We start from the raw sequence: 22,274 nt of genomic DNA, 5'->3' as shown, positions 1-22,274 counted from the left end.
AAACCTGCTAGCATCCCTCTGGTCCATCCAGCAGGTCACAAAAGAAAGGTGTTCTCAGATCCTGTGATGTGAGCTAAAGAGACGCGTGTGTAAATGCACGTGCCTGACACACACAGGATGGCGTGTTGGAGAATGCCTCTGTGTTTACAGAACATTGTGGCTTCCTTGGCAGCCCAATGCTGGCTCTTTACCTAGGCCACAGTCCAGCAAGACGGCTGCAGCAGGCCAGCCCTGGAGTGTAGTCTGTCTGAAGCTCATTCAACTGGCTGCTGGCCAGGCTGATTCTGAAAGACGGAGATTACAAGGGCTCAGAGTTCAGGGTGTGATGCTGACAGAATGCTACCCACTTTTTCTTTCTTTGTCCTCTGGGTTACCAAGTCATGTTCCAAGTACTTCAAATATCCTCACATCTTCACGGGTGCCCTAGAGAAGACCACGCCTTTCCTCTGAGCAGGTACCCTATCAGAGACTTTTATGTCCCCAGCCACATCCTCCCATCAGATAAGCGCATCAAGCGGTTTCCCATCTCTGCTTGCTCCTTCAAGTGTGGCCCTACGGCAGCACCTGTAGGACTGCTAGCCTTCTCTCCATTGCACAGGCGGAGAAGCAGCTGACTGAACCTGCCCCTGACACTTGCCCCAAGCCCTAACTGCCTGCTGCATCGTGAGTCCCATAACAGCATGTCACCCAAATTCCCTCCTTCTCAGACCGTGCCAGCCAGGAAGGAGATGCCCCGTGTCCCTCCTGCTACCAGCTACTCATGTGTATGACCATACTCAAGGATGCCCAAGGAGGCTTTGTGGGCAGGCTGAGGTTACAACTTGACTCTGGAGCCCGTCACTTCAAGACTGGGGTATAGTACATAAAGAAAGCCTTTCTATTCCCTCCAGGTTCACGGGACGGAAGAGGTGAACTCCAGCCACTGGCTTGGGTTTCTCAAACATCGACATTGCCAGCATGGTGCTAACCAAAGGTCCACCTCCCTCGTAAGTAGCTCATAAACCTCTTCGGAAGCATACACCCATCTATTTATCCTCCAGCAACAGTTAGGATTTCATGAAGCTGGTTCCCGATGAAGGCAACTTCTTGTGTGTATCCCACTCTGGGAGTCTGGGTTACACTGCTGTGCTGCACAGTGGTGGCCTCTGAGCCTAGCGTCCATTGCCAGGGGACTCTTTCTCCTATCCCTTCAACTCTTTCCTAATAGACAGTCACATGCTCACCACCATAGCTATGAGGCCCAATACAAAATCATAAACTTACTTAAAATAGGTTGAGGTGTGTGTGCACCCGCACGTGTGTATGCGTATGCGTGTGCGTGTGTGTGTGCGTGTGCGTGCATGTGTGCGTGCGTGCGTGTGTGTGCGTGCATGTGTGCATGTGTGCGTGCGTGTGTGCATGTGTGTCCGTGTGTGAGTGTGGAAGCGTGTGTGAGTGTGCGTGTGCGTGTGTGAGTGTGGAAGCATGTGTGAGTGTGTGAGAGGTGTGTGAGACTGTATGTGTGAGTGTGTATAAGTGTGTGTGAGAGTGTGAGTGTGGAAGCGTGTGTGTGAGAGTGAGTGTGTCTGAAAGTGTGAGACTGTGTGTGTATGAGTGTGGAAGTGTGTGTGTGAGTTTGTGAATGTGAAACTGTATGCATGAGTGTGTGAGTGTGTTAATGTGTGGGTGTGTGAGTGTGAGAGTGTGTGAGCGTGGAAGCATGTGTGAGTGTGTGAGAGGTGTGTGAGACTGTATGTGTGAGTGTGTGTAAGTGTGTGTGAGAGTGTGAGTGTGTCTGAAAGTGTGAGATTGTGTGTGTATGAGTGTGGAAGTGTGTGTGTGAAACTATGTGTATGTATGAGTGTGTGAGTGTGTAAATGTGTGGATGTGTGAGTGTGGAAGCGTTGTGTGAGTGTGTGAGAAGTGTGTAAGACTGTGTATGTGTAAGTGTGTGTAAGTGTGTGTGTGTGTGTGAGAGTGTGAGTGTGTGAGTGTATGAGTGTGTGTGTGTGTACTGCACTGATGACAATGTCTAAAGGTTGGACATGCTTGAGTGTCACTTCCGTGTCTTCCGCGTCTCTAGTAAAGGTGCTTTCTCTGCTCTCCTACATGAGGTCAAGCTGGCTGCAAAGGCCCCGTGGCAGCCCCGCCTCCCTCTGAATTCTCCTGTTTCATGTGCAGGTCACTTCCTTGGAGAGCAGTAGCAGGGACTAGGCAGAGGCACAGCTGCTTCCTGGTGAAGGCCAGGGACCACCAGTGTCTCAAGGCTCCCTCCCTGCCCCCCTCCCGCCTCCCTGGAAGCCATACCTCAGGGCAAGATTACAGCCAGTTTGAGGACAATGAGTGGGGATTACAAACTTCCGACCCATTAGATTTGTTTTTATGCATTTTATTCCAAACCAAACCCATGTCCCGGCGACAGGAATGGAGCTTAATCAGTGTGTATCTAGTGCAGAGAACCCTGGGATCTGCTGCCTGGCCCTCATTAGGCACAAGACAGCTAAGCAGAGTGGACAATTGTGCTGGGGCCCCCTGACCACGCTGAAAGCTTCATCCCAGAGGGGGAAAACAAGAAGCCAGTGCTTATAACCTGGGGCCATGGACCAGAATTTCTCAGGTAGTTTCCCTGACCTTTCAGGACACCGAGGCTCCAGGTGGCCAAGCTGCAGGCTTATTAGGCCCTTTAACAGTACCACCTGGGTTATTTGTACATGTGAGCTCAAGGTGGTGTGTCTTTGTGACATATGTGTGTGCATGGTGGTGAGTTTGTAAGTAAGCATGCACATGTGTGTACGTGGTGGCGTGTTTGTGTGTGCAGCTAAGCAAGCATGCACAGGTGTGTGTACATGTGTCTGTGTATAGGAAAGCATGTGCATGCGTATACATGGTGGTGTGTCTGTGTGCTGGTAAGCATGCACATGTGTATATATGGTGGTGTGTTTGTGTGTGCAGCTAAGCAAGCATGCACAGGTGTGTGTACATGGTGGTGTCTATGTGTATAGGAAAGCATGTGCATGTGTGTACATGGTGGTGTGTCTGTGTGCTGGTAAGCATGCACATGTGTATATATGGTGGCGTGTTTGTGTGCGCAACTAAGCAAGCATGCACATGTGTGTGTGCATGGTGCTGTGTCTGTTCACAAGTGGTGTGTAAATGGTGGTGTGTCTGTGTGCGGGGTTAAGCATGCATGTGTGTGTGTTCATTTTTGTGTTTCTATGCGTAGATACACATGTGTGAGTAAACATGTGTATGTTAGAGGTCAAGGCTGGGGGTCTTCCTCTATTGCTCTCCATCGTATATTTTGAGACAAGGTCTCTCCCTGAACCTGGAGACCAAGCTTTATCTAGAATGGCTGGATAAGAAGATACAGAACCCTCTTGTCTCTGGCTCCTCAACACTGGGATTCCAGGCACGTGCCACATCGTCCTGCTTTTTGTTTGGGTGCCAAGAACCAAACCTGGGTCCTCACAATTGCACAGCAAGAGCTTTACGGGCTCAGTTGTCTCACAAGCCCCCTCCATTTTGGAGACAGAATCTTTTGTACATCAGACCGCTCCTGAACTTAGTATATAGCCAAGGATGACCTTGAACTCCTGATCCTCAGTGCCTCCACCCCCTTGAACTGTGAGATTACAGATGTGCACCACCAAGCCTGGCTTTAGGGAATGCTGAATTTCACACATGTGACACAAGCAAGCTCTCCACCATCTGAACCACGCCTCTAGCATTCCACCTGTACCCTAAGTGTTGTGATAAAGTATAAGATGCCCAGACCGCCTGTCTTCTCCCTCCACAGGCTGTATGACCTGCAATGCGTTTCTTGAACACACTGAGCCTGTTTCCCTCTGCTATCGAATGGGGCGGGGTGGAAATGTACCTACGAAGATTCCTGTGAGGTTTGGCTAAGGGAATGCTATGAGGGACCCGGCACAGTGCCTGGGACAAAGTGGCCGCTCAAAAAAGTGCTTCAGCACTAGTAGGGGTGAGCAGACACTTGTCCTAGTCCTACTCTTGGCAGCGCCCCAGAATCTCACAGGTCCTTAGAACTTAGCTCTATTTTCTGCTCTGCTAGGCAGGCATTTATTCACGCTTTCCGCTGACATCACAGAAACCCAGGGATGGTGAGGGTGATTTCACCACCAGTCGCATTAGGGAAGCAGCCGCTGTCCTCCACCCTTCCTGTATCCTCGTCCTGGTCAGTGGAATCCTTTAGTTCCTTGCACTGAGAGGTGATGTCTGCTCCCTCCTCTCTGAAGCTTGCATTAGCCAATAGAATATGAAGGAAGATGAAGGATTGCCCCCCCCCAGGGCTCGTGCATACTTCTACTGACTCTCCTGGCACCCTTGTGCCCAGCCCAAGTTACCCTGCTAGAGAATGAAAGTCACAGAAAGCAGAGACAAGCCATCCAGCTGAAGCCAATCCTGCACCACTGGCCAACCAGCCACCACAGAGGTTGACCACCAATACCTGAGAGAGCCAGGCCCAGGAGAGAACACTTGCTGATCCCAGCCTAACCTCATAGCCATGGAATCCCAAGGCCCAGAATGATGGTTGCTGACAGCCAGTGGGCTTTAGGGTCATTGGAAAGAAGGTTCCTTTGTTGAAGGGGACTGGGCTTCAGTAACTGTCACGCATCCGCTTGCTGCTGAGTCTATCCCAGTCATCCTGAGCAGCTGCTGAGCTGCATCTCTACAGTGCCTCTCGCTTCCTCTGAAGGACTCCCGCCCCCACCCAGGACCACTGTCACTGAGGACTCTAACCTGTGAGAGGCGTGGTAGGTGTTGGAAAGCCCTGAATGGTTTGCCTCAAATCCGCTGTGGTGGTTAGCCTTGATCACCACCAACTTGGCTAGATTTCGATTCCGCCATGAAGACCCATTCCAGACTAGGGTATTAAAGGTGAACCGAGAGCCAGTATTCATTCCTCTGCTTTCTGATTGTGGACACAATGTGACCAGCCACCTGGAGCTCCTGCCTTCCCCACCCTTAAGCTATGAGCTAAAGCCATAACTTTCTCCCTTACATTGTTTCCCACCAAGGACTTGGTTACAGTAGCTAGAAACCTAACTACTGCACTGTCCCAGGAGCGGCACTGCTTTCCCCAGCCACATGGCCTTGGACAGGTCCCCTCGCCTTCTCTTTCCTCATCTCTAGAATAGAGACATTTATTCCATGGCTCCCTTCCAACACAGCGATATGATGAGCCACAAAAGGACACAGCAGGTGTCAAAGTGTTGGGAACCCCACACCACACGGTGGGTGGATTGCGGTCTTTCATTTGCAAGGTCAAAGACTCACAAAAATGTTCTGAGAGAGGAGCTGAGCCACCTCTTTCCTCCTTGGGAACTTACTTCCTTGAGCAAGAGCTTGACTGGGGTAAAGGGAAAGTGGGCAGAATGCTCATCCACAAAGTAGTCGGATTAGCATTAATTAGACCAACTTGGATTCGATGACAACTCCACCCGTGTGTTTGCTGGGTAATCTTGGACAGGGGACTCAACAACTCTGGTAGCCTCCACTGCATCAGGCTGACAATACACATGATGCCTCTGGCACACAGAGTGTCCATCAAAGGCTGGTAAAAACAAACAAACAAACAAACAAACAAACTGTAGCTTGGAGTATAGAAGGGAAGGAGAGTCATCAGATAATGAAGCGGATGGAGTTCTAATACAGCTTCGAGGAGAAGACTGCAGAGTCACATGGGTCATGCTGGGGTGGGGGGGGGCCTGATGCACCAAGGGAGACGGGTAGGGGAGGAGTTGTGACCAAGGGCCACTGTCCCCTCACAGATGAGAATATCAAGTTTACATTGGGGTCCAAAGGAAGCTGTGTGACAGGGATGAGGATATTCTAAGTGATGTTTGTGTTTCACACTTTGGCTACTGGACTTTTAAAACAATGGGACTCCCAGAAACTGGAATGCCCCCAGAAGTCTCGGACTGGTCCAGCCAGAGAGGGAACTTTTCTCTTGGAAAGAGGTTTAACAGTGTTGCCACCTTGACGGCCCATCTTCCTGAAGAGACCAGAGCCCCCAAACAATAATAGATAGGAGCATACCTTGCTCGGGACTGGCTGGTACGTAACTAGTATGTATTCTCTTTAAATCATAACCCACTTCAAGACCTGAAGATGGACTTGGAATAGGGGATGTCCCTTGACCTCTCCCCACCCTCAACAGTGTGGGCACGTCACATAGAAGAAACATTTGTCTGCCTTTCATACTAATTTGGCTGTTTTGGTTGGCTAATGGAGAATAGGCGGTTGACCCTGTCTTGGGTCATATGACCACATGTCTGATAACAATATTGCACGCTTAGGCCTCTGCGGGATCAAAATCAGAGTCTTTTCATTCCCCTGTTGTTTTCCTGGGGTCATTTTCTTCTCTGGAAAAACGGCCAGGCTTTCACATTCTACCATCTATAAAGTGGCAGAAGTATAAGATTCTCACCATTTCAGCCCCCCTGGGATTGCAGGCATATGTAATAGCTGTGTATATGCTTGTGTGTGTACACATACATGTTCAGAGGTATGTAAAGGCCAGAGGACACACTTGGATTCCTTCATTTCTCAAGCACTGTGTATCTTTTCTTGAGACAGTTTTTCCTCACTGGCCTGGAACTCACCCAGTGGCTGCCATGACAACAACATGCCAGCATATCCTGCTTTGTATGGAACTTAAGGTCCCCATGTATGTGTAAGCAACCAGTGTATTGGCTGAGCTACTTAGCCCCAGTTAATATTAATTGGAATGAGACACGCCTAGATTAGCAAAGCATATTCTGGCGTGTCTGTGATGACGTTTCCAGAGATGGCTACATCTTGAGAGCTCTGACCCAATGGATGGGTCCATCCCTTCACACCTTCAACGACATCATTGGGAGTGGAAAGGCAGTAGGCAGGGTCCGGTCGGATGACTCGGGTCTCTGGGTGGGTGTGTCTTTGGAGAACGCTTTTTGCTCTGGTCCCCTCTCCTTCCTTCCGCTGTGAGGTGAAGTTACTCTGAGCTGCCTGCCAGCTTCCAATCCTGTCAGTAAATGTCTATGCTGCAGTAGCCTCGATGCTAGCATCATCCTCCGCCATATCAGAACCCAGCTTCAGCCTTACACAGTGAAATGAAAGACAAGCATCTGATGGGGATGCCTTCTGCACATATGTTTCTCTTACTGGTTGAGGAATAAAGCACTATGGCCAATGAGGCAGGATGATAGGTGGGTCTAGGAGACAAGGAGGATTCTGGGAAGTGTAGGCAGAGAGGAGTCATCATGTGAGCCCAGGGAAGAGAGGACGACGACAGACACAGTGAAGCATCTCTCCGGTAAAGATGAAACCATATGGAAATACTTAGATTAATAGAGATGGGTTAATAATTAAGACAGAGCTAGCCAACAAGAAGCCCAAGCCAATGGCCAACTGTATTACAACTAATATAGCGTCTGTGTGTTTATTTGGGGCTGTGGGACCAGGCTGGTGGGAAAGAGTGATCGTAACAAGCATCTGACTCTTCATAGTCTTCCAGGTCATCAGCTTGAGTCTGGACCTGATGAGGTATCTCATTTCACAGACCAAACAACTACCAAGCTCTCAGGCTCTCCTAGATGCGGACAGCCATTGTTGGGCTACCCACCCTATTGTGCCATCCAGTGAAGTAGATCCCCCTGTATAATATTTTAAGAAGAACTTGAGTCACACACACATACCCATCACCACAATGCTCTATCCATATGTGCTAGGCCAAGGAGTAGTGGACCCAGTCAGCTCTCAAAAACCATGAGCCAAAAGAAATCTTTCCTCCCTCAAGTGTTTTCTGTAAGGCATTTTAACCACATAGATGATTTTTTTTAAAAGACTGATAACATTCTTTCCACACTTGGTACAGCCTGGAGTGGGAGTCAGAGCTCCTGTGATGAGGTAGGCTGCACCTGTTCCCAGCTCTGCAGGACATCCAAAACTCAAGGACCCATAATCCCACCGGTCTCTGATTAAAGATCCTGCTGTCACACCAAGTCATTCTGGCACCAGGATGAGTGTTCTTGGAAATATGGAACATTCTGGAATGTCCCCTGCATTCACCTAGCCTCTTGCCTTGTTTCCACATCAATACCTAGTCCAGGTCCTCCAGCCCCCACCAGGGATAAGGAAGCTCCTGTCTGGAGAGCACACGGCTGCTCCCAAGGCTGAGTACATGCTGGAAGACCAGTTGTCCCAAATACAGGGACACGAAACAGGCATGAGGCTTTCTTCCTCCCCCACTCCCACCTTAGGGCCTTTCCGGCCACCCGGGAACCACCTTTCCCATGTGTTTCTGTAGCCATCGTTGCTAATCTCAATACACCACACCAACCCCTGTGGCTCTCCTAAGGGCAGGCCTTGGGGCCCAAGTGAGTCCTCTGTTTCAGACTCTCGGTTCCCCCCAGCTTGGATCGGCTTTCAGTCCCTAAGACTTCCTCTGGCACAAAGGGAGGTGGGGAAATAAAACAGCTTATTCTGTCTTGATTGTCAGCCAAATCCACTTGCTTAAAAAGATTTACAGTTCATAGACCCCAGTGGGTCAAAACTGGGGGGCTCTCTGCCTTCAATGCCTCTCTCCTGAGTCCTCTGACATCAGAAACTGAGACTCCGAGAGCCAGCTGGTGGCAAGAATAATGTGGATCCTGCCCGGAGCCCGTTATCATTTCTGAGTCTCCCGGGCTGTCTGCAGTGGAGGAAGGAGGAGAGAGACTCGGTTAATTGGCCTGGGGATGACTCAGTTGGCCGAGTTTACCTCACAACCCTGACGATCTGAGTTCAGTCCCCAGAACCCACATTAAAAAGCCAAGTGTGGTGACATATGCTTATAATCGTGGCTCTGGGATTCCGAGAGCTGGCTTGCCAGCCAGTCTAGCCTACTTGGCAAGTTTTAGGCCAGTGAGAGACCCAACCACAAAAAGCAAAGCGGATGGTGTCTGAAGAATGACATCTCAGGTTGTCCTCTGGCCTCTATGTATGTTGATACATGTGCATGAACACACACAAACATGTATGTTTTAACAAAATTCAATTATGCCCAGGAATAATACGACAGACCTGTCGGCCTTACCCAGAAACACTCTCTGGAGGAATTCGTTTTGCATTTTATCAACTCCATTGGAGGTAAATGTTTTCTGAGAACAGTGTCTGCTTTCAATAAACACAAAAACAGGGCTTTCCAGGGACAGATCACACACCTTATCAGAAAAGACACGATTAACAGCCACACGAGCAGGTCACAGTGATGGGAGATGTCATTCTGTTTATGTTTCTCATACTGGTTAATGAATAAAGCACTGTTGGCCAATAGGAAAGCAAGATAGGAGGGACTAGGAGACACTCAGGCTGTCATGAGAAAATAGTCTGTCCTCTGGCCCTGGAAGGTTCTCCCTTGGTCAAGAAGGTGATTCAGCACCAGCTGGGGAAACAGCACCCCTGCCTGTTTGCAGGATCTTCAGGGAAACTCTCTAGAGAATACTCTCTGGGTCCCCTTAGAACACAGACACCATGAGTGTGCTTTCCAACCCCTCCCCAGAGGTTCAATAAACACACTCTGCAGGACCAGGGAAGCTTGGTGTGAGCATGGGTGTCCAGAAAAGTCTCTGAGGAAATACATTCCATGCCAGCTCAGAGTTAAGTAGGAGAGCTCAAGGAGCACTCAGACGAGCTGACACTTGTTAGTGGGGTTGTGGGATGGCAGGGCTAACACTGATTCTGGGGTTTGCTCACAAGGCCACATGGGGTTGGGGAGCGGAGCCCCAAATCCCAGGCCTTCTTTCCAAATCCTTCACCTCCATAGGAAACCCCCTCCTCCCTCTGAATAACCATCTCGTGTCTGCCTCCCTCAACTGCAGCCTATGAGGCAGCTGATATTTTGCGAGAGGCACAAGGCGAGAGTCCCACAGCACAGTGGGTGAAGTTTCCATAAGCACAAAATAGGCGGGCATTGCAGTGTTTTATGAATGAAAAGATACCTCACCCCTTTCCATGCTCCATAAGTCTTTTATGTGAGCACCTTGATGGGGTTTTAATAGCTAAATATGCTAAGAATCCACTTTTGTTGTTTTTGATTCTTGCCTTGCTCTTTAAGTCTTCAATCAGTACTGCCTTGTGGGCCGTGATGAGCATTTGCCTATTGGGGCTGTCCCAGACATAGCCACCAGCCATGTGTGGCTACTCGTACATGACCGTGAGACTGAACTCTTAATTTTGTCTAGTTTTGGTCCATATTTGTGTAAAGTCATAATACCCCTGGCAGGTGTCAACAGCATCTGGCAGCAGACTAGAACTCTGGGTCCTCAGCTCTAAATGCAAATCTTGGAATCTTGGAGCTGCTCTGTCTCCTCACTCAATGATGCTCCGCCAGCCTGCCACTTACGAGTGCTTGCTCAGTGCCTGAGCACAGCATTCTTACTGTCCCAGGAGAAGCAGGAAGCATGTCGCCAGAGAGGAAGCCAGCGCACCCAACCACTTTGGACTCTAGAGCATGGGGGGGTATGGGGGTAGGCAGCCCCATTTATTTATATCACAGAGTGTTACAGTTGTCCGCTCTGCAGCTGAGAAACTGCTAGAGATGGGACGGGACAGAAATTGGCTTTGTCTATGTTCCCTGGCACCTACTCCTGTTGTTCAAAAGATGCCAGAAGAATCAGGGCTGGGGAGGGTGGGGACAGGAGAGCTCTGAGTGAGCAGACACTCTCTGGGTGTCAATAGAAAAAAATAAAAAAGAAAGAAAGAAAGAAAGCTCAGTCACTTTCACATCTGCACCAAAACTGATACAAACGCCAGTGGGTTATTATGGCTCATGCTGTCTAAGTCATGGTGACAAGGGTCTGTCAAATAACTACTCTGAACAAGGCTGGGTCTGGCTGGGTCCTGTGTGGGCTATGGTTACAGGAGTGAGACTTAACACAGGGGTTCTGAAAGGCAAGGTCAACCCTGTTCTTTCTTCAGGCATTGTCCTCCCCCAAGAAGAAACAGATTCGGTCCATAAAATCTCAGCTACAGATCCAAGAACTGACAGCTTCACGGTGGAGGTTCTTCCTGGGCTCTGCCATACACAAGCACCTGGGAGTCTTGTAAAACATGCTGCAGCTCAGGCTTAGGCCCAGCTTGTCACTACTGGGAGGTGGGAGCCTTTATGGGGTTAGATTTGTGGGAAGTCAGGGCAGTCTACTCTTAGAGAGAACAGCCCAGCAGCGCCTGCCTCCTGTATTTCTGCCCCTTCGTGTACTGCCATTACAGTGCGCTCCCCCACCACAGAGCTAAAAGCAGCAGCGCCAACAGCCATGGACCTGACTCAAAATCTTCACTGTGAGCCAAAAGGAACCTTTTGTCTTTGTAAGTTTACCATCTCAGGCATTTGTTACAGTAACAGACACTGACTAGCACAACCTGGACGCTTCAGCTCTGCCACCTGGGGTCTGGGCTCTCCCTGCCCTTTCTAGTACATTCTCTGCCCTGTGTACAACACATCCTTTCACCTCTAAAACAGGGAGCTCATTAGCATGAAACAAAGGTCTCAAATCGCATACTGACTAAGAAGATAAAGAAAGATTGATCCAGAAGAGGGACAGAAGATACAATGTTTCCCTAACATTAGTTATCTTCTCCTAGTCAGGTTTTGACGTCATTTCCCCTGTAGAAACTCCTTCCCTTCCTCGGCTTTTGACTGTCAACTTTCTAAGTTACCCCGTGCAATTTTCTCTGCTTTCCCACCGCACCAGACCAGACCAGTCTTTTGTTAAAGAGCTACCAAACTCCAGAACCTGAATGCCCCATGAGTTTGCCATTTCCCAGGAACGTTTATAATACACACAGAATACTGTGAAACTGTCATCCTTGCTGACCCAGGAATTCTGATTCCAGGAATTGATTGGAAGGAAATAATTAAGAATATCCACAGTGTTCCATTGCGATAATGCTTACATATGCTATTACAGTTATAAACAACTGGAAATAATTTGATGAGTCTAGAGGACCAAGAGCTCAGGGACTGTCTAATATACTGAGGGACTTATAATGAGTCACCAAGTTCATCAACCAACCCCAGAGTTGAAAGGTAAGGCAATGAGTTGGGGTAGATGCATATTTCACAAGACTGGAATCTTACAGATTTGCAGTGACAAGCTTTACAGTTATTCTACAAGTATAGGGTTGAAAGTAAACACAGAGCTACCATAGGGGCTGTGCAAGTGAGAAGTCTTTGTCTGGAGTCCCATTAACCATCAGCAGGTCTAGCTCTAGAGAAAAGGAGGAGAGAGGAAATGAAGTTTCTCCTGCTTCAAAGTCCACGCGTCTCAAAGCAGGGAGCAGCATCAGAAGAAGCCATACTTAAGAGCCAGGACAAAAATGATGGGGAGATGAGGGAAGAAGAGAAAATGTGAGGAGAAAAGGGTTTTTAAGCAGAAAGAGAAATTAAGACGGGACTTTAAAAAAAAAAAAATAAGGCATTGAGGTAAGAGGACGATTTGCTTCAAAAGATTTTTATAGTAAAATTCAGAGGGCTGCTGAAACACAGAGGCAGGCGCTCCAGTGCAGGGTGTGGTTGGGCAGGAGGGGACACTTCTGAGATCAGCAGGGCAGCTGCTTGTCCCCACAGAGATGCCTGGCCCTCCCCTGACAAGGTCACACTCCAGTATTGCCACCTACAATGCAGCCTGGGTGCTGAAACTGTCTTTTCCCATGACATCTATTTACAACTTCTTCCAGAATCAAAGCAAGCTGAACACCTTTGCCTCCACAGGGTCTACTCCTGTCTGGTTCCAACTGGAGAGGCGGTGGCCTGTGGTCCATCCAAATCTGGGTGACAGGAGCCTGGTCCCCCTCCCCAGAACCATGTGATCACTGCAGGTCACTGTCCAGCTCAAGCTTGAAGTTCCCACAGAAGCTCTGGCTTCTAGGGCTTTCCTTAGCAGCTCCCTACCCTATTTTTGACAGCTCCTCCCATGTGTTTAATGCCTAGGCTGCATTGTGTGTATTCACCATTATGCAGCCATATCTGTACCAAACCCAAAGCCCACAGTGGACCTGGAGCCTGCTGAACATAGGAAAAATGTTCTGCCCGCTGTTTGAAAAGGAAGGGTTTGGCAAATGCAGGAAGCAGCTGAGGCTGTGAACTCCGTGGCTAGAGTCAATGTCAGGAAAGGATGTAGATGAGAGCTACACACAAGAACTCTCGGAGGCTGCTCTCCCAAGTCCACGACTGCTAAAAATGTGGGTCACGAAGCTTCCTTTCCTCGGGCTTCTGGAGGACCCCCATCCACAAACCCTCGTTTCCCTCAGTCCTGTCCAATTCTGAACAGACTCCCGGTATATTACAAGCCCAGAGCACACACATTCCTAATCTCTGTCTCCCAGCCTGCTCCTTCCAAGGATGCTCACACACACTGGATAACACCATCGACTCGAGCTAGCTGTCACCTGGGCCCACAGTAACATATCATCGAAAACGAGGGTAGGGAGCTACTAACAACCCAATTCTTAACTGCCATGAAAAGGTGGGCGTGGTGCAGCTGCTTCATCCCAAGGAAGTGGACTAGGAGGGAACCCATCTTCACTAAGCAATCTTGCTATGGAGTCAGTTGACTTCGCTAATGATGCTTAATGAGAGGCTTACTTTTTTCTACAGGCCCACCCATCTCGTCTGTCAGCAACAGGACCCCTGATCCAAACAAAACTTCATCCTCTTAAATCCCATCTCCAGATTGGGATGGCAAGTGGGAGATGAGCTCCAGCCTGACCACCAGCCACACAGCCCCCTGGGGGAGCCTCCTTGTATCCCAGATTCTCTTGGGACTTTGTGGGAGCCCTCCCCACCCGTACCCCTCCTGAAGATCCCCAAGCCCCCAGTACCCACTCCCACAACGTCCCCGTTTCCTGAATGCAGTTGCTCTAAAAGGACATGGAGTGGTCCCCAAGAGCAGCCCGGCCTTCTGGGGGCCCTTCGGGGAGGTGGGTTAGGATACGGGGCAGTTGGCCAGCCAGCGGCGGCCCCTGAAGGGCTTATAGCCCAAGTAACTTTGCTGCGGCTAGAGAGCAGCTGCATCTGATAGTCCCGGGAGGGCAGGGACCCCAGGGACTCCCCTGGCCTCCCGGAGCAGGCCGGGATGTCAGCGTGGCCGCCAGACATTTAAATCGGCCCTACGGGAGGCGGCATGGAAGAAGCCGGAAAGGCGGCGGCCGACTTGGGGGACCGCGGGGTGTCCGCCGGGGTCGAGGAGCCGCGGAGACACTCACCAGCGCGTGTTGTCGTGGAAGTGCTCCAGCACCGCGTAGCCGAAGAAGGAACCCGCCGGGCCCTGGAAGCGCACCGGGCGCTGCGCGTCGAGGTTGTAGGCGCCGGCCGGGACCCCCGCGGCCACCAGCGCCAGCAGCAGCGCTCGGAGCCCCCCGGCGCCCGTCCACGCCGCAGCCGGGCCGCCCATCCCCAGCCGGCCGCCGCCCTGCTCCCTGCCCCACAGTCGGGGCTCCCGGGACACGCCGCTGCCCGGGGCGCGAGCTGTGCGCTCCGAGTCGGAGCCCGGGACGCAGCGATGAGCCGCGGTGCGAGCCGGAGCGAGGCCAGGGGCGGCCGCCAGCGCGCCGCGTCCTCTTGGTCCCCGTGGAGAGGTCTGCGCTCTCAGAAGGAGCGGGTCCCGGCCCGGGCGGCGCTGGACTGAGAGGCGCGCCCGCGGGGTGGGCGGCCCGGGAGGCCGGGCGGGACGGGCCCGCAGCGACCCCTGCTGGACGTGGCGCCACGAACACCGGCTGGATCCGGTGCTGGATCCCAAGGAACTCCATCCTCGCCAGCGTCTCTTACTCTGTGGGGGTCCAGATGGCTGAATCTCTTCCTTTTGTCTTACCCCGTGAGCGTCACACTCACACCAAGCCCAAAAGCCACCCAAGCGAAGGATGGGTGAATATTCTGGCCCTGCCCATATGGAAGCTCTTATTCAGAGGCAAACACTCAAGACCATGAATCAGTTGGTGTTAGTAAGAATTTAGTCGCGTGGAAGCGAGCGGAGCAACCTTCCAGACCCCTTGACCTGACCTGGCCAGTGCTTTCCACCTTTGGAAGACACGCAATGCGGTCAAATCTTGCAAATCAAATTATATACACTTTCATCAAGTACCCCACCGCAGCCCAGCCCCTGGCAAACTTCCTCTCTGACTCTACGAAGTTGACTAGTCCGAGTTTAATGTTACTACTGAACGTTTGCTCAGGTAAGATCTGGCCACACTCCCCCAACTCTCCACCACTCCCTTTTTCCCTCCCTCTCCTCTGCCAAAGCCTCACTCACACTAAACACATGCTTTGCTTGCTTGTGTGTTTTGTTTGTTTTGTTTTCTTTCTTTCTAGTCAAGTTTGCCCTTGTGACAACCAGTTCAAGAGCCTGGGGGTGGGGGTGGGGAGGGCATGTTTAGGAATTATCTAGTCACCACAAAACGCATGGATCTTTAAAGGTGAAGAGCCTCCCCCAGCTGTCATCAGAAAGGTAGTAGGGTCACAAAGAGGCTACACCACTGCCTGTGGAGATGGAGGGAAGGGTCCATGAGCCAAAGAGCTCAGGCAGCTACAAAAAAAAAAAAAAAAAAAAAAAAAAACAAAACAAAACAAAAAAACCTTAAGACAGTGGGAATATTTTCTCCCTTGCTTCCAGGAACACAGTCCAGGCACGCCGTGGCACCCTGTAGACCTGTGACCTGCAGAATTGTTAGATGATAAACTGTGTTCAGGTAATCCGCATAGCCCTGATGTGTAACTGCTATCTTAGCCAGGGCTTCTGTTGCTGTCATGAACACCGTGACCCAGAGCAAGCTGGAAAGGAAAGGGTTTTTCTGTTCACATTCCTAGTTCATCATCATCAAAGGAAGTCAGGACAGAAACTCAAACAGGGCAGGAACCTGGGGGCAGGAGCTGGTGCAGAGGCCATGGAGGAGCGCTGCCTACTGGCTTGCTCCCTCTGCTTTTTGTATAGAATCCAGGACCACCAATCCGGCAATGGCCCCACCCACCATGGGCTGAACCTTCCCACATCAATCACTAATTTCTCAATTGAGGCTTTTGCCTCTCAGATGACTTTATGTCAAGTTGACATAAAACTATCAGCGAACCGGGCTGTCCCCCTACCCAAGTTTCCTTTCTGAACGGTGGCAAAAATGCAGTGACCAAAAACAAACCAGGGCAAGAGAGAGGCTATCCCAGTCTACAGGCTAGTCCCTCACTGAGGAAATAGCACAGGAAGCCAAGCCAATCGTCGAGGAAGGAATCCTAGAGGAACTATGGTACCGGCCTCCTTGTAGGCTTGCTCTTTGACCCATGCTCAGCCTTAGATATGGCATAGGTCACCTGTTCAGGAAGTGGTACCACCCACTTCTGAGGGCTCACCCACAGTCTGAGCCCTCACACACCAACCGACAACCATCTCCACAGTTGTGCCCACAGATAAAACTGATGAGGACAATTACTACTCAATTGAGAGTTTTCTTCAGGTGATTTCAGGCTGTACCAAGTTGACAGTTAGTGCTAACTATGCTAACTAGTACAGTAACTTAAGCTCTATGTAAAAGTGTGTGTGTGTGTGTGTGTGTGTGTGTGTGTGTGTGTGTGTGTGTGAACATGACCCATAGATTTTTAACAGATCCTTAAGAGGTAAGGTAGAAAAGGTAACTTGAAAAGGTTAGGAACCGGGAGTCCAAGAAATACATCAGAGGTTGAAAGCACTTGCTACTCCTGCAGGGGACCTGGGCTCAATTCTCTGCACCTACATATTGGCTCACAAACAGCTCCAGCCCCAGGAGATCAAACACCCTCTCCTGATCTCCACAAGTACTTCTTGTATGTTGTGTATGCTGTACCCATATACACAGGCAAATAATCCTGTCTACACATAAAAGTAAATGGATCTTTAAAAGCTCCATTGTCTAAAACACACTGATTATAGTCTTTACAAACGAACCCTAAAAGTGGTGCTGGTAAAACCTATTGCCTTTCATCTCATTAAACAGGGGCTCCTGCACATGACGATACATTGGAATCCACGGATAGCATTTAAGAAATAGATTTGGGGATAGAGAGATTGGCTCAGCCATTAAGAGCATCTGCTGCTCTTGCAGAGGACCCAGGTTCACTTCCAAGACCCACATGGTAGCTCACAGCTACCTGTAACACCAGTTCCAGGGAATCACTTAAAAAGAAAATAAATGCCGGGTGGTGATGGCGCACACCTTTAGTCCCAGCTCGGGAGGTGGGGGCAAGCGGATCTCTATGAGTTAGAGGCCAGCCTGGTCTACAGAACGAGTGCCAGGATAGGCTTCAAAGCTACATAGAGAAACCCTGTCTCAAAAAAAATTAATTAATTAAAATTATATATATACACATACACACATATACACATACACACACACACACACACACACACACACACACACACACACACACGTCCTCAGAAAAGAGATCCCCAGCTTGGCATTATGGCAGGAAAGCCATAGACTGGGGGGAAAAATCAAACAAACAAAGAAATAAAAGCAGGGACTCAAATCTCAGATCTGACCAACTGTGGCAACCTGGTAAGTTAATATAGTGAGGACACCATAAACTGATAAGCCCTTGAAATGTACTCATGAGCTGTTTGAGGTGGTTTTAAATTTATAGAAAGGGAACGGTTAATGGTTACTCATACTGTTTGGCATCAGTGGTCAACAGTTAGTTCAATTTCCTCCCCGCCAGGACAAGCTTCTCTGTCTCTGGGATGGCTGAGTAGAGGGCTGGTGCATCCGTGAGTCTTCTGAAAAGTGCTCACTGCAGCTCACAGTTGTCAATGCGGTGGGGAAGGAAGGGCAAATGGCTGCGGGAGCACGCTCTGCGGCTCCTCACATCTGGGCAGAGGGGATGCAGAGAAGAAGGGTTTAATGCCTCTCCACTGGCTTTCACCTTTCCCCCTTTTAAATCCAGTCTGGGATCCCAGCCTATGGAAAGGTGCCGCCCACACTGGGCGTGAATCTCCCTCCTCAGTCAAACCGTCATGGAAGCAGACATGTCTGGAGGTGTGTCTCCACGGTAACCCTGTCTTCAACCAAGCTGACAGTGAAGATCTGAACACAGGGAAAGCTCTCATCAAACTGTCCACACAGAAGGCAGATTTACTTCCTGGCACTGTGTTACTTTAGAAACTGCATCTCTTGTCCAGTTTTCTAACCAAAATCACAACCCAACGTTCCTCTTCCTTTGTACCCATAGGTCAGTGCGACTCTCAGCTCTCAGCTCAGAAGCATCTTTTTGCAATAGATGGTGATTGACCCCTGGGTCAAGGTGCAAAGAACAGGAGACACTGTAGTGCTCAGCCCTAAATGGAGCGTCCATTCACACTTCCCTGCTCCTGGGGGAAAAGAAGGGCAGAAAGTAGTGGAGGGCTGCTGTGCACGACAGGGCAGCTGCTCCTAGGAAGAAGCTCACTGAGGCTGGGATTCCATGCACAAGACCTGGGCAAGATCAAGCCAGACAAACCCTCAGCACAGATGGGGGAGGGCCACTGGGGAAGGGGATCATTTTCTTCAGAGCTGTGACTCCAGATGGATGCTCAAGCTCTATCGAATGTCCCTGTACAGATACTGGTGATACACAGTGAACTGGGGGGGGGGGAGGGGGTGAAAAAAAGAAGTATGTAAATCTGAGAGGGAAAGTCATGTACATGCATGCTCACGTGTGTGTGTGTGTGTGTGTGTGTGTGTATGTACATGTCTGTGTGTTCATGCATATGTCTGTGTGTACATGTCTGTGTGTGTCCGTGCATATGTCTGTGTGTGTTCATGCATACATATCTGTGTGTGTGTGTGCCTTTGTGTGTGTGCATGTGTGCGTGTGTGCGTGCATGTGTGCGCATGTGTGTGGATGAGGCAGGAGCTGCCAGCCTGCTCGATGTTGTATTTTTAACTAAAGAACTGTGTGTAGCCCTTCTGCTTCTGTGATGGGATTAACAAAGGGCCTTTTCACATATTAAGCACATATTGGTCTGTGGGTTGCATCCCTGTGGTCCTAAAACCTGCCAATCTTGCTGGTGTCTTTCTCTTTGGTAGGATTTTTCATTGGTCCAAGTCTTACTACATGACCCGGTGGCCTTAAACCCTCCTCCCGCCGCCTCCCATCGCTGGGGTTTCACAGTTGTCCCCATGTCCAGCTCCTAGTCCCACTCTGACCGCTTCCTTCAGGTCTTTAGATTTCCCAGCTCCCGTCATCCAGGGGTGTGAAGGCTGTAACCACCTCGCAGCCTCTGCGCATTCACTCTCCGTGTAGCTTGTTTCCTTGTGTGTGCTGAGCTTTGGCTGCAACCTCTCGTTCCTTGGAATTTTGTCTTTGTTGGGAACATTCTCCGTGGACAAATTGTACTTCTTTCTGGCAACAGCCTGGGCACTGCTGATCCACCTTTGCTGTGACCTAATGTCTGGCTTAGATAGGTGACTGGTGACAGGCAACAAATATACAGATAGGTAAGTAATAGGTGACCATAGATAGGTAGATAATAGGTAACAGGTAGATGGATGGATAGATAGGTAGGTCGATAGTAGACAGATGTAGGTGATAGGTAGACAGATAAAACACAGCCTCCCGTTTCACTCATTTACATTCCACCAAGGGTCACAACCCAAGGAAAGACTTGGTCATAGTGTTTATCAGAGCACAGAAAACAAGCCACACCCGCCTCAGATGGCTCTTCCAATGGGACAAGCCATCCCAGCTTGACCTGCACCCCAGCTCTGACGGCACCCCAGGCTCGTGTCCCTGGCTTTGCCTGCTCTCCCTGGCACCTGTGAGACCCACTTAGATCCAGATGCACCCAAGTCTGAGGCTGACCTCACCACCCATTTTTACTCTGTTTTAGAATTTTTCATTATTTTTGGCTTCTGAATATTTACTTTCTTACCAGCCAAGCCTTCCTTTGCTCAGTTTTATACTTAATTCAACAATTTGAGGTGTTTTGTGGGGGAAAAAAACAGTTCTAGACATCTGGGAATTTATTCAGCCAAAACACCAAAAAGAAAACTTGCTAATTATTAATTCGTTGAATAACTTAATCATACAATAACCCCATTGCTTATGAGGAAGCTTCACCTTATCTCAAATTGTATGCACATGTGCACACATGTGTGTGTTGTGTGTTTATGTGTGTGTGTTGTGTGTGTGTTGTATGTGTTTGTGTGTGTGTGGTGTGTGTGTGTTGTGTGTGTATTGTCCTTTGTGTGTGTGTGTGTGTGTTGTGTGTGTGGTGAGTGTGTTATGTGTATGTGTGTGGTGTGTATGTGATGAGTGTGTGTTGTGTTTTGTGTGTGTATTGTGTTTTGTGTGTGTTGTGTGTGTGTGTTGTGTGTGTGGTGTGTGTGGTGTGTGTTGTGTGATGAGTGTGTGTTGTGTGTGTGTTGTGTGTGTTTTGTGTGTGTATTGTGTTTTGTGTGTGTGTGTTGTGTGTGTGTTGTGTGTTATGTGTATGTGTGTGGTGTGTATGTGATGAGTGTGTGTTGTGTGTGTTTTGTGTGTGTATTGTGTTTTGTGTGTGTATTGTGTTTTGTGTGTGTGTGTTGTGTGTGTGGTGTGTGTTATGTGTATGTGTGTGTTGTGTGTGTGGTGTGTATGTGATGAGTGTGTGTTGTGTGTGTGTGTTGTGTGTGTTGTGTGTGTGTGTTGTGTGTGTATGTGGTGTGTGTGTGGTGTGTGTGTATGTGTGTTTTGTGTGGGGGGGGCCAGAAAACAACCTTGGATGTCATTCCTCAGGCACTGTGCACCTTATCTTCTCCCTGGCTTGGAGCTGTCTAACTGGGCTAGGCTGGCTGGCCAATGAGTCTCAGGGGCCCTCCGGCCTCCATCTCCCCAGCTCCTATTTCAAACCCTTAAAGGGGAGCCAGAGTATATGTAGGACTCTGGAATGTGAAGCCAGATCAGACTATCTTTATAAACACTCCAGACCTACCTAAAACAACCTCTTACAATTCTAGTCCAGCCACAAAAGCAGGCTCCACAGGTAGGTCCATCCTGCTCATAGGGCCCACACAGGTATTCTATGTGGTTAGCCAAAGAACTCAGCAATTAGGCTGTGTGGACACACACTGTAGTCTGTAGTGCAGCTACTTGCTGTTGAGATCAGCACGTTCAGTAGGTGTGTTATTAAAGGACAGCGCACAGCCCGATATACCTACAAGCAGACACCTGCAGCATACCTGAGTAAACTAAAGTCCCTCAAATAACACACTCAATCTGACCTTGTTTGTGCAAACTGCATCTACACGCATGCAGCACATAATGAGGAAGACGGAATTTACCGTGTTTGCCATGGGTGATGGTTTGAATGGGAAGTCCCCCATAGTCGCAGGCATTTGAGATCCTGTTGGTGGCACTGTTTGGGGTAGGTTTAGGAGGTGTGGCCTTGATGGAGGACATATATCACTGGGGCAGACTTTGAGCAGCATTTCAAGTTTGCTCTCTGCTTCTCGGTTTGGTTCGAGATGTGAGCCCTTGGATTCCTGCTTCTGTCACTATGCCTCTTGGAGCATTCCTTATCCCTCTAGGACCATAAATCCAACTAAACCCTTCCTTCCTATAAGTTGCCTTGGTCATAGTATTTTATTATAGTGATAGAAAAGTAAGAGGCAATGATCATAGTTGAGACTGCCTATCTATCTTTCCTCCATCTATCTATCTGTCCACCTATCATCCATCCATCCATCCATCCATCCATAACTGTAGGTTTCAGGCCATCTTGCTCTACATAATGAATTCCAGGCCAGTCAGGGCTATGTGGTAAAACTCTGTCCTCGAACCCAAGGGGGGGGTGGATATAAAGCGACGAAGGGAGAGGAGCACTGGAATCAGTGCGTGCAAAGCCAACTATCTACTCTGCAACCGAGAAGAAACCTTGGGCTTCTCTGGACATCGGAAGCAGGCAGAGCTAGAGTAACCACGGTGAGCAGCCTCTTGGCCAGCCCTGCCCTACAGTCCTGGCTTCTGTGGAAGGGCTCATTGTGCCAGCAGAGCTGAGGAAGAGGCCAGCCAACAGCATGTGCAAGAAGGGAAATGGTCCGTATCCAGACGGCTCCAGGAGGAGGAGAGGAAAAGAGAAAGGTCTTCTAGATCATTCGTGGGGCAACCCACCCTCTAAGTGATTGGCATGTGGCCATGCACCTCTTAAAGCCGAAGTCTTCAAATACCACCTGAATTATATTTTTGTACACAACACAAATGATACTTCCATGTGTTTTGAAGCCTGATAAGTTCAAGAGGAAGGTAAATCCTGCCGCCAAGTCTTCAACGTGAATAG

General features: G+C 49.6%; 1 protein-coding gene across 1 annotated transcript in view; it reads right to left on the bottom strand.

Moving 5' to 3' along the window:
• Positions 1-14,628, bottom strand: part of Itga9 (integrin subunit alpha 9) — a 289,334-nt gene extending 274,706 nt beyond the window's left edge. Inside the window, exon 1 of the mRNA XM_051202213.1 lies at positions 14,227-14,628. Coding sequence (XP_051058170.1) covers positions 14,227-14,414 — 188 coding nt within the window. The 5' untranslated portion in view covers positions 14,415-14,628. The remainder of the gene's footprint in view (positions 1-14,226) is intronic.
• Positions 14,629-22,274: the final 7,646 nt, after the last annotated feature.

Source organism: Phodopus roborovskii, unplaced genomic scaffold, assembly GCF_943737965.1.
Source record: "Phodopus roborovskii unplaced genomic scaffold, PHOROB, whole genome shotgun sequence".
NCBI lineage: Eukaryota > Metazoa > Chordata > Mammalia > Rodentia > Cricetidae > Phodopus > Phodopus roborovskii.
The sequence above is the reverse complement of the archived record's forward strand: the minus strand, read 5'-3'. Positions and strand labels throughout refer to the sequence as shown.